The 15927-nt window shown below is 43.8% G+C and overlaps 1 protein-coding gene across 2 annotated transcripts; it reads right to left on the bottom strand.

The window, feature by feature from the left end:
* Positions 1 to 3071: 3071 nt before the first annotated feature.
* LOC127004528 (uncharacterized) lies at positions 3072 to 8321 on the bottom strand. Of its 2 annotated transcripts, none has more exons than XM_050872354.1 (3): positions 7260 to 8321; positions 5028 to 5150; positions 3072 to 4520 (listed from the first exon to the last, which is right to left on the bottom strand). In XM_050872354.1, exons 1-3 carry the CDS (start codon positions 7305 to 7307, stop codon positions 3387 to 3389), a joined length of 1305 nt encoding a protein of 434 aa, XP_050728311.1. In that variant the 5' UTR covers positions 7308 to 8321; the 3' UTR covers positions 3072 to 3386. The 2 variants fall into 2 exon arrangements, with proteins under 2 accessions (XP_050728311.1, XP_050728310.1); XM_050872353.1 differs by lacking the exon at positions 7260 to 8321 and adding an exon at positions 5603 to 6646.
* Positions 8322 to 15927: the final 7606 nt, after the last annotated feature.

Here is a 15927-nt window from a genome sequence, read left to right as displayed (position 1 = left end):
CTCGATGCAACTGTAAATCATTATCCCAATAACTTCGATGCTATAGTAAGTTGTAAGGATCAGAAAATCTTCAATGCTACAGTAAGTACGTATCCTAATAACTTCGATGCTACAGTAAGTACGTATCCTAATAACTTCGATGCTACAGTAAGTACGTATCCTAATAACTTCGATGCTACAGTAAGTACGTATCCTAATAACTTCGATGCTACAGTAAGTACGTATCCTAATAACTTCAATGCTACAGTAAGTACGTATCCTGATAACTTCAATGCTACAGTAAGTACGTATCCTGATAACTTCAATGCTACAGTAAGTACGTATCCTGATAACTTCAATGCTACAGTAAGTACGTATCCTGATAACTTCGATGCTACAGTAAGTACGTATCCTGATAACTTCAATGCTACAGTAAGTACGTATCCTGATAACTTCGATGCTACAGTAAGTACATATCCTGATAACTTCGATGCTACAGTAAGTACATATCCTGATAACTTCGATGCTACAGTAAGTACATATCCTGATAACTTCGATGCTACAGTAAGTACGTATCCTAATAACTTCGATGCTACAGTAAGTACTTATCCTAATAACTTCGATGCTACAGTAAGTACGTATCCTAATAACTTCGATGCTACAGTAAGTACATATCCTAATAACTTCAATGCTACAGTAAGTACATATCCTAATAACTTCAATGCTACAGTAAGTACGTATCCTAATAACTTCAATGCTACAGTAAGTACATATCCTAATAACTTCAATGCTACAGTAAGTACGTATCCTAATAACTTCGATGCTACAGTAAGTACGTATTCTATTAGATTCTGTAGTAATTGTGCCTCTTTTTCTATTCTATATTTTTAGTGCTGTCTATTTCCCACTTTACTGTTCGTTAGTGATATGGGAAGTTCTTCTTTTATCTCTCTTCATGACATAACAAATTGTTCTTCTGTTGTTCATTAGTGGTGTAAGAGACTATTATATCCAATCTTTCTACCGTTCATGGATGGTCTAGTAAGGTGATCCATCCCCCACTGTCTCTATTATCCGCTTATTACTAAAGGCAGCAATTCTTCTCTTCAAGCCTTGTCACGTTAAGCTTCCAGGTCTCACAGCCATGAAGTAAGACATTTAGGTCCACATTATATTATTCACATTATATTACTATCTACCTTCTTCAAACATACTCATTCCTTAAGTAATAGATCATATTTTCTTTAACATTCACCACCTCCGTTTCACCTCCAGACAAGTGAGTTCCAACGGGTCCCTTTTTATTGAACTATTTACACTACCCTACGCCCTTGGCACAACAGACGAGCCTCCAAATATAGAACAATGGCTTTCCTGTTTATTTTCCAGTCATGCACACACGTTCTTCGGCCATCCCTCATTATTGGAACATGTCATTCTTTACACGCTGCAGATCGCTAATAGTCTTTTGAAAGTTGGCATGAGATCACATTCCTCGCCCTCTGTCTTTAGCGCGCGCAGCTATTCCAACATTTCCTCATAATTGGTCAACTTTCTCCGCCTTTCCTCATCCATAAACTCGAATATTAAGGTCACGTCTATATTGATTATCTACCTGTGCACGTGTTTCCCCAGGTGTGGCCTCGCTTAAATCGATTATTCTCTCGTAAAAAATAAATATAGATGTCATGTATAATCATCCTCAATATTTCCTTTTCATTTTTTTTTTCATTGATTTTCTATTTTTACGATTTTCCGCCTCGTCATGCAAGGCCTTCTGGTAGCCAACACTTTCTCTCTCTCTCTCTCTCTCTCTCTCTCTCTCTCTCTCTCTCTCTCCTGAAAGCGACACTTGTTAACAATGAGCTGTATAACTATTCTTATATTTTATTATTTATTCCATGTGTGTGTGTGTGTGTGTGTGTGTGTGTGTGTGTGTGTGTGTGTGTGTGTGTTTCAAGAAGCCAATACATAACGAAGCAGGAACGAAATATCCGTAGAAAACTGAGATTTTGGGTGAAACTGAATCATTTTTTGTCTCGTTTATAGAAGTCCCTCGCATCCAGCCATATTAGTAGGAATACAAACAGCAGCAACAGTAGTAGTAGTAGTAGTAGTTATCGTTGTAGAGGCAGAGTGTCATAACCTCCGTAACCTGCACCGTGACAACACCAGGTTACATGCAAGCACCAGTGAGTTGCCCCACCACTCGCCCGGCGCCGCGCTGCCCCGGGCGACGGCAGAGTCAGGCGGTGCGCGGGTGCCTCCTGCCGCGCCGCCACTCATGCCAGACCGCGAGTGATTGGAGGCATTGCGTGACTTGATGACACACCGCGAACCTCATTACCTACGTGCCTGGCAGGGTGGGTGGGAGAGGGGGAGGTTGGTGGTTGGGGGCTGGGTTTGGAGAGAAAGATGGAGGTAAGACAGAGAGGGAGATAAGATAGAGAGGAAGATTGACAAGAGATACAGAGAGAAGGACAAAGAGATAGATAAATAGGGAGAGAGAGAGTGAGAGCGAGCGAGTGAGTGCAAGTGAGTGCAAGTGAGAGAGAGAGAGAGAGAGAGAGAGAGAGAGAGAGAGAGAGAGAGAGAGAGAGAGAGGTCATCGAGTGTTATCATTAATTCTCTATTTGGCATTCGTAAACAATCGTATTATTATTATTATTATTATTATTATTATTATTATTATTATTATTATTATTTATAGTAGTAGTAATAATAGTAGTAGTAGTAGCAGTAGTAGTAGTAGTAATAGTAGTAAATTGTATTGAACTGTATTGTTTGCTATTTATTTTACTCATTGTTATAATATTATTTTTCTCACAAATGGCCGAGTGACTGTAAAAACGAGCAGAGTCTCTTTTTTTGCCAATTTTTTTTTTTCGACGATAATTTGTCTTGAATTTCTTTCGCTTTTTATGGTTGCGCTCAGATTTCTTTTTTTATGGTCTTGCAGTTTTGCGTAACCTAATCACTCTGTACACACACACACACACACACACACACACACACACGCACACACACGCACAACCCTTTCCCCTTCCGCCTTGTGTACAGGAGCGCAAAAATGGAAGAAAAAAATAGTCATGTGTGTCAAGTCGTATATTTCATCACCCATCACAAGCACATACACTCTTTGACCCGACAAGTGGACGGGGACAGGAGAGAGGACTAAACACACTACTGAACACTCTCCTGCCTTCACAACATGCAGCCTTCCTTCCTTTCTTCCTTCACCCTTTTCCTTTTCTTCTCAGTCTACATTCCACTCTCCACTCTTCTTCATATTTCGTTGTGATTTGATTTCCTTTCTGTTTGTTTTCTTCATTTTCCTTCTCTCCTCGATCTTATGTTCTTTCTCTTCTTCCTGTTCAGCCTTCACTCCCGCCGCCTCTTCCTGTCCCTTACCAGCCCTCTATGGGGATGGTGGTAGTCACAACCTTGAACTTCTTCGGGTGGATGAGTTCGACGCCGCCACAGTTAGCAGGCGCGGGCACGGAGCGAGTCACGTAGTTGGTCTCCGTCACGAATTGGGTGTGAGTTTCCGCCGGCGGGTTGGCGCAACGCTGCTCGATGTGCGATGGAGTCAAGTACCTGGTCAGCTCCACAGTCGAGTAACGGATTTCAGGCTCCTGGGTGACGTAGCGGATGTCCGTCACGGATGTTGAAATCTGTTGGGTGACGTAGCGTACTTCAGGTTGGGTCTTTGTCACGTACTGGGTGCTGACGACTTTTTGTGTCACGTGTCTCAGCTGCGTTTGGGTGTTGGTGATGTACTGCGTCACCGGCGTGGTCTTAAAGCGGATATCAACCTGCGTCGTTGTGATGTACGTGGTCTGGTAGTTGTTCTTGGTGGTGGTCACGTACTGGGTGTCCGTCACCTGCTGAGTCACGAACCGCTGCTGCACCTGAGTCGTGGTGATGAACTGTGTCCGTAGCTGTTCCTTGGTCACGTACTTGATCTGCTGTTGGGTGCTGGTGACGTAGTGAGTGACGTCCTTGGTCTGGATGCGAGTCAGGGGTTGAGTCACGGTCACGTGGTTGGTAACGTAGCGGACCTGCGCCTCCTGAGTCTTGGTGACGTACGAGGTTTTGATCACGTCCTGGGTCACGTGTCTGATCTGCGGCGGCGCGGTGATCGTCAGGAACTGCGTCACCGCCTGCGTGCTGTACCTGATCTCCGGCACGGTGGTGGTCACGCGCTGGACGTCCGTAACGTACTCGGTGTTGGTGACGTACTGGCGGTTATACTGCACCTTCGTGACCACCTGTGTGTCGGTGACGTGTTGGCGCTGCAGCTTCGTCGTAGTGATGAACTGCGTGTCGGTGACGGGCTGCCTGATGATCTTCGTGACGATGTTGGTCTCCCACTCGGTGAAGGTGACGGGCTGCACCACCTTCTGCGTCTCCGTCGCGTACTCGGTCTTGGTGATGAACTCGGGCTCGCACAGCTCACCCCTGGGTAAGGATGGGGCGATGGGGGGCGCGATGGCAGGACCGAAGCTGGAGAAGGAATCGAAGGAGGCGCCTGTCCCGAACTGCGAACAGAAGAAGATCAACATAAGTGGCTGCAGCGTATGTTTCAGGGGCAATGAATGAACCTTAACAACGTTTTTGTTTCGTGAAAACGTTATACACGGGAAAAGGAAAGAGGTGTTTTTTTTATCACCAACAAGAAGGGCCACATTTACCACAGGCGGGTCATTCATTACACACTGTCATCGTGGAGAAAGGGAAAAATAACATTATATTGTTACTAATCCGCTTGATACTCTAAATCCAAAGTTAATGAAAATGAGACGCTTCTGGTGAACTTTAAATGTGAAAATCTAGAACGTTTGAAATAATGCACACCAAATATTCCTCGAGTTGTCCCTTGCACTACGTAATGCTTTATAAAATGGATCCATGAGCGAATACGAAATAAATAAAAAAAATACAATAATAATCGTGGAAAAAAAAACTTAGCTATATCGTTGCAAAATCGAAAGCTCCAAGTTCTACAATTATCTCTTCATATCACCCTACCCGTTTCACACTCTCACCTTGCCCCCGGACAGCCCCGAGAACTTGTAGCCCTTGTTGTAGTCGCCGAAGGTCGGGGTCGCCTCCGCCGCCGCCAACATCACCACCACCAGCACAGCCCACACATCTCGCCGCGGCAGCATCTGAAACGACGGGGAGGTGACGGATGAGGGCCTTCCTTCCTCTCTGTCTGTCTTGTCGTGTTAGAAAGAGGAGGACGAGACAGGATGAGGAAGAGAAGTATTAGGAAAAGGAAGAGGAGAAGCAAGATGAGGAAGAGGAGTATTGGGAGGAGGAGGAAGAGGAATATGAATAAGAAGAGAAGGAGGAGAAAAAGGAAGAGAATGAAGAAGAGGAAGAAGTAGAGGACACGACGAGAACGAGAAGGAGGATTCTGATAAAACTAAAGTAAGCCAAAGGAGAAGCAAAAGAAGGAATCTGTGGTCAAAACTCTACCCATTACTGAAAATCTCAACAAAAACAAATTATATATACAAAACGGTAAATAAAGAATGTAAGCCAGAGAGGTGAAAGAAAGCGAAAAAGAAGAAAAAAATTAGTCTTGTTTCCCCCTCCCATCCCCAGCAGACAGTACCTTCGGGAGGCTTGAGAGCACAGCGGAGGTCAGGTCCTTGAGTACACCCAGCAGCAATGAGTAGTGACTCCGGAGGTCCCCGCCGCCTTTATAGGTCGCCACCTGCTGACCGAGGCCTGAAAGTGACCCCCGTCCACCTGACCTGATCCCGCCCCGCCCCCACGCCCAATTTGACCCCCGGCTATCGTTCATCGGAGCTTATCTTAGGGCAGGTCAGGTCAAGTCCAACCATCTCGCCTTTTTTTAGGGTCCTGGATTTTAATTGATGACGGTGGTAATGGCAGGGATGGTGGGGATGGGAAGGTGGTGGCTGTGTGGTCAGATTGCTGGCGAGGTGTTCTGGAGGACCCGGATTCGAGTCCCGCCCGCCGCTACACGCTGACATGTTCAATCATCACCGAATGGGCTATATAGTCAAACCCCCGTGGTGGCGTTGGATTCCTCGGGTCCTTTCCTCCCCTCTGCTCTGCCACACAATCTCAACACCTGTCTCTTCCTCTTATATCTTAGTTATAGGTGACATATGAGAGGGAGAAATAGATGTTGGGACTGTGTGGTAGAGCAGAGGGGAGGAAAGGATCAGCGGAATCCAACGCCTCAACGGACTATTTGAAACTGTTTGACAATAAGACTACTCTCATGCTGTCCTGATGACCACCTATCAACCCGGACTCTCGCGAACTCTCAAGAGGATCAATCAGAGCTCCTGGGGCAGCGTGAGCTGCCCCAGGTGTACGGCTGAAAAAACTGATTAAGGGATAATTCTTCGTTTCTTTTTCTTCTTCTTCTACTTCTTCTTCTTCTTCTTCTTCTTCTTCTTATTATTATTATTATTATTATTATTATTATTATTATTATTATTATTATTATTATTATTATTATTATTATTATTATTATTATTATTATTATTATTATTATTATTATTATTATTATTATTATTATTATTATTATTATTAGTAGTAGTAGTAGTAGTAGTAGTAGTAGTAGCAGTAGTAGTAGTAGTAGTAGCAGTAGTAGTAGTAGTAGTAGTAGTAGTAATAGTAGTAGTAGGAGTAGTAGTAGTAGTAGTAGTAGTAGTAGTAGTAGTAGTAGTAGTAGTAGTAGTAGTAGTAGTAGTCGTAGTGGGATAGTGGCAGTGGTGGTGGTGGTGGTAGTAGTAGTAGTAGTAGTAATTACAGCAGTAATATTTTCGGCAGCAGTAATAAGAGCAGATCTATTGCTACATCATTCTTGTTTCATTACGTAAGGAAAATTGAAGTGTTGCGAGGGGAGAACGATGCACGGCGATGGTGGTGACGCAGCGGCTCGGGACAGCTTCATGGCTCATTACACTTGTTGCAGGGGGAATTTTAACGTTAGGACAGAATTTAACCTTCGAGATAACTAACATCGTCATGACGGTTATCTATACGCACTGCAAGAGGCCGTCCAACCAGTCAGTCAGGCAATATTAATCAAGTAATCTCTGTGACACGTTGATTTCGCATTAGTTTGAAACCCCGATGCACTGAGTCGTGGCTGCATCCCTCCCTGAGCACCTGTTACACACACACACACACACACACACACACACACACACACACACAAGCCCGTGCGTGAAGATCAACAAGTGACAACATGAATCCTCTCCTCCATCATACATACAACAAAAACGAACCTCCAAATCCAAGCTAATATCCTTTAATCTCGGGTTTCCTTCCACCATCAGCTGTGTCGTGGCGGATGGCGGAGGAGAAGGAGGCGGAGGAGGAGAAGGAGGAGGAGGCGGAGAAGGAGGAGGAGGCGGAGATCACTATCGAGGAAGTGGTAGCCAGGGTAAACGACCTTCCTTGGTAACAGCAATACTAGGCTATAAACGCAGGGCTATTTCTTCCATTTGTTCCTCTCTGGTCTGAGCATTACCCTATTATCTTGACTGTACTAGTAATTTTTTTAGTATAACCGAATACTATATAATGATTGCAGTAAAAGCAGCCAACCCTAATACCGAGATGCTCTGAAAACAAACAAACAAACTAATATCCAACTCCGAGCTACGTATTTTCCTTTTATTTTGTACCGATGAAGGCTTACAAAGTTATCAATGACAAATTAAGTTGGGTATCTTTTGCGAACTAAATAAGACAGGGACCATCTGTAAGGGGAAGCAGAGGCAAGATAACATGATCAAACGTGCCTAGTTGTGGGAGGTTTGCTTGTTGCGTTGTTGCTAATCTGCTCATGGAATCCTAATATCCACCTCCCACTTAAATATTGACTACAGAAGAATGGTGTTGTTTCCCCTTCAGTCCCGTCAGTCAGTTTTATAGCAGTCGTATTAAAGAACCTAATATTTACTGAGACAACGACCATGTCTTATTGTACGAGTTGCTGTGCTACGAAAAGCCTAATCTTCGACTCCGTACTGTAACCTATTATTCTTATATCTCTCTCTCTTTTCCTTCTATTCGTTACCTGATGCAGTTTTATAATAGCTAATGACATAAAAGACAAAAATGACCACATCCTATAGTCAACGATACTAGAGAAAGAGAACAGACACGTTAAAATAGTACTAAAATCGAGACGGGAGGTTTTCCGGAGTCAGGCGTCATTGTATTGAGTGTCCTTCCTTGAGTCTGGGTGATCGGGTCGTGTCATCAGTGAGTCGGGAGTGGAGCCAATGTGTTCTTCCCGCCGTGAACGTGATGCGGGGAGCGGCGGCGGCGAGCTGGGATGCATGTGGAGAAAGGTGGGTCGTGAATCATGTGTATCGTCTGCATTTTGATTGAGTGTGGAATGACTGGTGATGCGTGCTGGGAGGAGGGTGGAGGACGTGACGAGCGTGAGGGAGAGGATGGCGTGGCGGGTAGTGGTGGTGGTGGTGTGTATGTGGCTATGCACTGAGTTGACCAGCATTTCTTAATAATCTGGGCACTTGTTTTTAGACTCGTCTCTTACAACAACTATTTGGTCGGGTTCTCTTGAATGTTTTTTTTTTTTTTTTTCGTGTCAGAAAAAACGAAAAATAATTGTTAGTTATCGAGATACCTCAATGAAGAGTAGATTACGGGGCTTTAGACAATTATTCTGAATACAAACGTTTCATTTCCCGTCGTAGCGATGGTGAGTGATGAGTGGTGGGGAGTAGAGGTGACTTGTGGTGATTGGCTATGAGTGGTTGATAGTGGTGATGAGTTACGAGTGGTGATGAATCCAAGACCGGTGATTGTACTTGTGATTTTCGTGTCAGCAAATGTGGTGAAGAAGAAACCGGGGCGTGGCGAGCGGTGGACATGTGATGACCGGCTGAGTGACGCAATAATGGTGGTGACGGTGATGGCCGGGAGATGAACTGCACGTCTGGCGGTGAAGGTGGTGATGGTGATAGTGGTGATGGCGGAGGCGTCAATGCTTAACTTTCACGACTGCTTGATGGTGACAACGCCCAAAAGGAAGAAGTGAAGGAAAATTATGAGCCACGTAAACAAAAACAACACCGGGATGATGATGATGATGGTGATGATGATAATGACGAAGATTTCTGACAGTTTTAGTATAATAATATTGATGATAATGATAAAATGAAGATGAACAAGAACAAAAACAGAAAGGAGAAAAAGGAAAAAAGAGAAAGAGAAAAAATAAAAAGAATAATATGAAAAGTGATGAGTTAGGAATTTAGTTTACCTCGTGTGTGTGTGTGTGTGTGTGTGTGTGTGTGTGTGTGTGTGTGTGTAATTGGACATAAGTGAGGATCCTACTGACTTGTTATCTCATACTCTCATGGTGGTGGTGATGGTGGTGATGGTGATGGTGGTGATGGTGATGGGGGTGTTGCCGGTGTTGTGCTTAAGGTGACTGCGAGCTAGTATTGTCATGTGGTGTTGTGACTGGCATGGTGTATCTTATAGGGATGTTGTGTTCATGGTTGGCGTCAATGCATACTTATTCTACCATTGCTGTTGTGTATAATATGATAGAACTGTGTGTATTGTTTTGGGTCACTTTGTTATTTGTTATTTTTATTGATGGTGGTGGGGGAGGAAAAGCGAAATGGGAAAAGAAGGATGGGAGGAAGAGAAGGAGAGGAGGAAAAACAGGTAAGGAAGGAGAGAAGGGAGGGAAGGGAAGAAGGAAGCAGAAAGGAAATATGGAATCAGGGAGGTTGTGGTGGTGGTGGTGGTGATGTTTGTTTTGTTTTTTACTGCAAAGGAAGCAGCTCAAGGGCAAAGAAAAAGTAATAATGAGAAAAATAAAGCCCGCTACATACTTCCCCTATAAAGAAAAGTAAAGAAAAGTCGCCAAGAGAGAGAGAGAAGAGAAGAGAAGAGAAGAGAGAGAGAGACAGAGACAGAGAGGTCACAGGTGCATATATAAGAAGGGAGTGGTGGTTCGACTCGCCAATCTCCTCTCCCATCAGTCTCTCGTGCCTCATCTTAATCCCTTCAATCCTTATCTCCAGGTATATTTTGCTCCCATCCGCGGTAGTATTTTTAGCCTTCTGTGGAACCTCCGATCATTATCTTGGCGCCGTAGATCGCTCAGGTGAAAACAACCCTTATTACCACCGGGAGGAAAGGCGATGTGCACCTCACCTCACGCCAGACAACTGATTCCTCTGTTTTTGTTTAGGAATGTGTCTCGTCTCAGTCGTTTTCATCCGGCGCATCGTGACAATTATTAGGGAATTATATCGTTAGATCAGCCTCATAAGCGCTGGGATATGTTATTACAGGAATGATATCACGGCTCCTCTGATCTGCGTTTTGTCATATATAAGGAAGTCAGTTTTTTTTATGGTGTTTATTTATTTTTGCCCTTGAGCTTCTTACTTTACTGTAAAAAATATGTTAGAGGCTTTGTTTTTGAGCTGAATTTGTTTGTTTATTGATATGATGAGATTTAATGGATCGTCGCTACTCGTAAAAAAAAAAATCATATGAGTAGTTTTAAAATTTGAACCCGTGATTGTTATGTTTTATTTTGTTTGTCTATGGAGAGGATGAGATTTAATGGATCGTCGTTACTCGTGGAAAAAAAAATCATAATTAGTTTTAGAATTTCAATCCGTGTTATTTGTTGAGTTGAATTTTTTCGTATATTGATTGAGTGGACGAGATTTAAATGGGTAGTGGTATACGAATGATAAATAAAATGCTATCAGTTGTAGATATATAACTTGAATCTGTGTTTCCTGTGCGTGTTATTCTAGTGGTAATGTGAGTTAAATAGAAACGTAAGGAAAGAGTACTAAAACTAAGAAATTATGTGGTTGAGTTACTAGCCAAGTTAAGTTAATCTGTCTATCATTCCTTCCTATAGATTTGTTTATAGGCTTTTAATCATTTGAAGGGAGCAATATTTTTAAGTATCTAATGGAAGGAAACATGAGAAAGAAGACAGACAGTACCATTTGAAGTGAGCATTATTATAGTATCAAGTGGAAAGGAACATAAAAAAAAAAAAAAAAAATCATCACCATTTGAAGTGAGCTTTTTTTTTTTCCTTTTAGTATCTTTAGCCGGGTGAACACCATAAAAAGAAAGTTAAAGAGCACTGTAATATATGAAACGGGCACTCTATTACAACGCTTCATGACAGTAGTGGATCATGACGCGAGTTCCCGTGACAGTGACGTAGGGCGGAGCAGGGAGTAGCATGCTGGCTGGGGCTGAGAAGTGTTGTTGCTGAGGCGGCGTGCTGCACAAGACTGGCTGGAGTGAGGCAGGACGGAGGTGTGTTATATATAGGAAGACCCAGCAGCTGCTTCCTGAAGGAGGGTGCTGCTGGCTGTGCGTGTGTGTGTGCGTGTGTCCAGGGCCGCGGGGAAGGGAGTGTGTAATGGAGGGGGGAAGGAATGCAGAGGACGCGACCCCCGGCATTCTTTGTTCACGCGAGGAGGCTTCCGAGACACTGCTGAGGAAGGAGGGGGAAGGGAGGGGTGGGAAGGGAGGGTGTGGAGGGAGGGGTGTGGAGGGGGTGGGGGAAGGAGGGTGTGTGGAGGAGGAAGAGGTGGGAAGGAAGGGTGTGGAAGGGGAAGAGGGGTGGGAAGGAAGGTGTGTGGAGGGGGAGGGATAGGTCACGATGCAAAGTCTAACTATATATATATATATATATATATATATATATATATATATATATATATATATATATATATATATATATATATATATATATATATATATATATATATATATATATATATATAGTGATTTGTTATTGTTAATGTTTTCGTTGTTGTTGTCATTGTTGCTGTTGGTGGTGGTGTTATTGTTTTTCTTCTTTGTCCTCTTCTTCTTCTTCCTCTTCTTCTTCCTCTTCTTTATCTTTTTCTTCTTCAACTTCTTATTCTTATTCATGTTACCCTCATCGTCACCATCAGTTATCATTATCTTATTATTATATTCAGCGTGAGACCGGCGAAACAGTTTTAACGGCAAAGAAGTATGATCACTTGGTTATTTCCCTTAATAATCGGAAAACATTAAAATCTTGAGGTGAAAGCTGAGACCGCAACCTTTCTTCCCACGAGTCTCGCGAAGTCTGGAGTAAAATATGAGAACTTAATCACATGTAACGTGACACTGCCTGCCTGCGTGTGTGTGTGTGTGTGTGTGTGTGTGTGTGTGTGTGTGTGTGTGTGTGTGTGTGTGTGTGTATCTGAAGGGCAGGACTTGCAGGAGGTTTCACTTTCATCTGGCTGCCCTCACGACCAACAAATGTGAACCAAAACGTTTAAATTTCAAGTATTCGCATTTTTCGTCCCCAGAAATTTTAAAATGTCAACTCGCCCGTTTGCGGTAACTTTCACCTCTTAGGAAAGTATCAGGATTCAACTTTTTTTTCTTTTTTACTGTTACGTTATTTGCTAAGGGTTACATACGGAAAGGAGTGATGGAAACGTAATTATCAATATATCTTTTCTAAATTTCGCTCTTTATGGGAATAGCAATAATATTAAAGTAATTTTTAGACACTCATTTTCGTAATTTATCCCCAAAAAACGAAATAATAAATAAGGGAAACGTAAATTACTCCTCTGCCCTTAGTAAATCTCCTTGTGTATCGGAATAGCAATAGTGTTAAAGGAAAGGAAAAGAAAGGAAAGGAAAGGAAAGAATATTGGAAACGTAAATTTACTAGTGTTTCTTTACTAAATCTCGTTCTGTATCTGCATAGCAACAATGTCGAAGTAGATTTCTGACACTTGGGTCGGTATAATAAAACTTCTTCGCTTCTCACATCAATACTTCTAAAGGTCAAAGAGGAGATCAATCGGGTCCTAATGAGTGTTTCTTTAGGTTCACGGTACAGAAGAAGGGCCAAACTACCACCAGGGTCATAAAACTACTCCTGGAAATGCCCAAAACTCCTATGAAAGCCTTGTCAGATATGTAAACTTGGGCGACGAAATGTTCAGTAATACGGCCCCTACTTTCGTTGTGTATGCCTAAAACGAAAGAATATCAGAGACCTTAATCAATTCTCTTTCGTAAACCTCACTAAATTTAACACTATCACTTTCAATAACACTAGCAATAAGAGTTGTTTTCACTCACCTATTCATTACGTGTGCCCAAAGATAAAGGACGAAAAGCGAGTAAGTGGATGGAAGGAAGGCGTGACGGTCGAGGTTCCGCGGCAATGTGTTCCGGACGGCCACTCGGCGACCCTGAAGGAGTGACTCGGCGACGACACTCTGTAATCATCACGAGGGAGGCGGGGACGGGGAGGAGGATGGAGGAAGGAGAGAAAAAAAATGGGTTGGAGTGGAGAAGGATTGGAGGGAGAGGAGAGATGAATGGGAGGGAGAGGAGAGAGGGAGGAAGAAAATTGAGGAGGTAGAGGAGATAAGGAGAATGGGAGGGAGAGGAGAGGAGAGGAAGAAAATTGAGGAGGTAGAGAAGATAAGGAGGATGGAAGGGAGAGGAAAGGGGTCACGGAGGAAGAGGTAGGAGGGAGAAAAGGAGAGTGGAGGAAGGAAATTGAGGAGGGAGAGAATGGAGATAAGGAGGGAAACAAGGAGGAGGAAAAATGAAAAGAGAAAAGAAGGCGAGGAGGAAGAGAAGGAGAGGAGGAAAAAAATGTAAGAAAGGAGAGGAGGCAGGGAAGAGAAGAAGGAAGCAGGATGGGAGAGAGATTAGGAGACAGGAAGGTAGACTTTATAGAGGACAGGGAGAGAAATGAGGAGGTAGGGAAGGAAAGGAATAGGTCGGGAAAAGGAGAGAAGGTAGGCAGGAATGGAAGGGGACAGAGAGAGAGAGAGAGAGAGAGAGAGAGAGAGAGAGAGAGAGAGAGAGAGAGAGAGAGAGAGAGAGAGAGAGAGAGAGAGAGAGAGAGAGAAGAGGAGGAGGCAAGAACAGAGGATATGAAGCTTTATTTACTTTTTTTTGTCTTTCTAAAGCTTATAAAACAATCCAGTGCTTCTTCCGATATATAAACACAACCATGGGGAGAATAGTTACCCTGTGTGCCCATGCGTGTGTTTTTATCATCTATTTATCTTTTCTTTTTGTGTGTGTGTGTGTATGTGTGATATATGAGTCCCCCCCGTCATCCCATTTTCTGTGTGAGCGTCCTTGTTCGAAAAAAAAAAGAATTGCTTGTCATAACAGACTAGTAATGTATCACCATTGGGGGGGGGGGGGGGGAGATGCATTGTTATCTCCGCCCTGCTCTCCGTCACTGTCAGGGAGGCTCACTATCATGCACTCATTATCACCATCATAATCATCATCATCATCACTGTCAACATCATTTTATTGTAATTTTCATCATCGTCATCATCGTCATTCTCCTACTCACCATCTGCATCAGAATTATTCTCTTTATCCGTCATATTCTCCTTTTCCATGTCATCAGCATAACTCAGCGAGTTGATGCACCTATCATGTAAGCGGCAGCCTGTGCCTGTGTCACGCAGAGCGGCAGTGAGATCATCTGTGTTGACTTTGTACGGGTAGGGGGACAGGATCCCTCCCTGGCGAATACCATTGACTGTCTTAAATGGCAGCGAAGCGGAAAGCCCCCATTTTACAGCAAACTCCTTGGTAGAGTACCAGTACATTAGGAGCTTGGCAATGTATCCAGGAGTTCCCCTAACAAGCAGTTTATTAAACAGCTTCCAGTAGTTCACTCTGTCAAAGGCCTTGCTGGGGTCAAGGAAGCAAAGGCAGACAGGTGAGCCCCTAGAAGTGTAGTACTCAATGATATTCCTCAACGTCCACACACACATCTCAGTGCCGTGCCCTTTCTTGTAACTAAACTGTTTGTCCAGCGTGTTCAGGTAGGCCTCTAGGCGGTGCAGCACTGCCTTCTCAATCACTTTTGACAAGGCAGTCGCAATGGCAATGGGCTTATAGTTGCTATAGAGAGAGCAGGGTTTTTAACCTTGTTCTTTAGCAAGGGAACTATTTGCACCTGAGAGAGTGTGTATTGATGGCAGATGCAGGCACTGATAAAGAGGCAGAGCCAAGAGACCAGGCTGGGAGGTGCATACCTAAAGGCGCCAGAGGGAAGCCCATCAACGCCCAGCGCCTTGCTGCTGGAGAGCGTCCGCAGTATCTTGCTCAGCTCACTGTGGTCGACACTGCGAAAACCCTCCAGCGTCGCCCCACCCAGCTCGCTCCGGAGGGCCCTCTCAGCAAGACGCGGGGAGGGAGAGAATACGGAGCTCTTTACCGGGAAGAGCCTCGTCAGGGGTGGAGAGAGGGACAAAGAAAGATAGAGGGAGAGAGAGGGGCCCTTGAGTGGAGTCCATCGCGTGAAGGATATGATAAGCATGACGACTTTTTTTCTTTCCCTTCTTCACACCCAGTACAGGAAGTGCCCGCGACAAAGACTAATTCACTCACTTATGGAGGATGGTGGTGGTTGTGGATCAGGAGGTGGTGGTGGTGGTTATGGTGTGTTGTGTCGTGTTAATGATATGCCTACACTTTAAAATAGGCTGTTAATGGGTTTTTTTTTCTCTCCTGCTTGCTATTGAAGGATATGAATTGTTGTTGTTGTCGTTTTTTCCTCCTCTTCTAAAGTTATATACCTCAGCAACGTCTTAATTTCTGTTTCCCTTCCTTGATTCTTCCTTTCCCTTTTCCTCTCGTGTTTCGTTTTGCTCAGACTTCACTCTTTCGGGCTGGACCAAGAGGAAGAGTCCGCCTTGAGGCTGCCCAGCGGGACGTTCATTTGGCGTATTCACTTACTAAAAGGCCGTCTCTGACTTGCCTGAGAGGTCATTATAGTTTTTTTTTTTTTTTTCCATCTTGAGGCTGCCTGGCGGGGGTGTCCAATTGGTGTCATCAGTTACTAAAGGAAGATGCATCTGACTCGATTGGTATATCATT

This window comes from Eriocheir sinensis, chromosome 28 (assembly GCF_024679095.1).
Source record: "Eriocheir sinensis breed Jianghai 21 chromosome 28, ASM2467909v1, whole genome shotgun sequence".
NCBI classification, from domain to species: domain Eukaryota; kingdom Metazoa; phylum Arthropoda; class Malacostraca; order Decapoda; family Varunidae; genus Eriocheir; species Eriocheir sinensis.
This window is presented reverse-complemented; position numbering and strand designations above follow the sequence as displayed.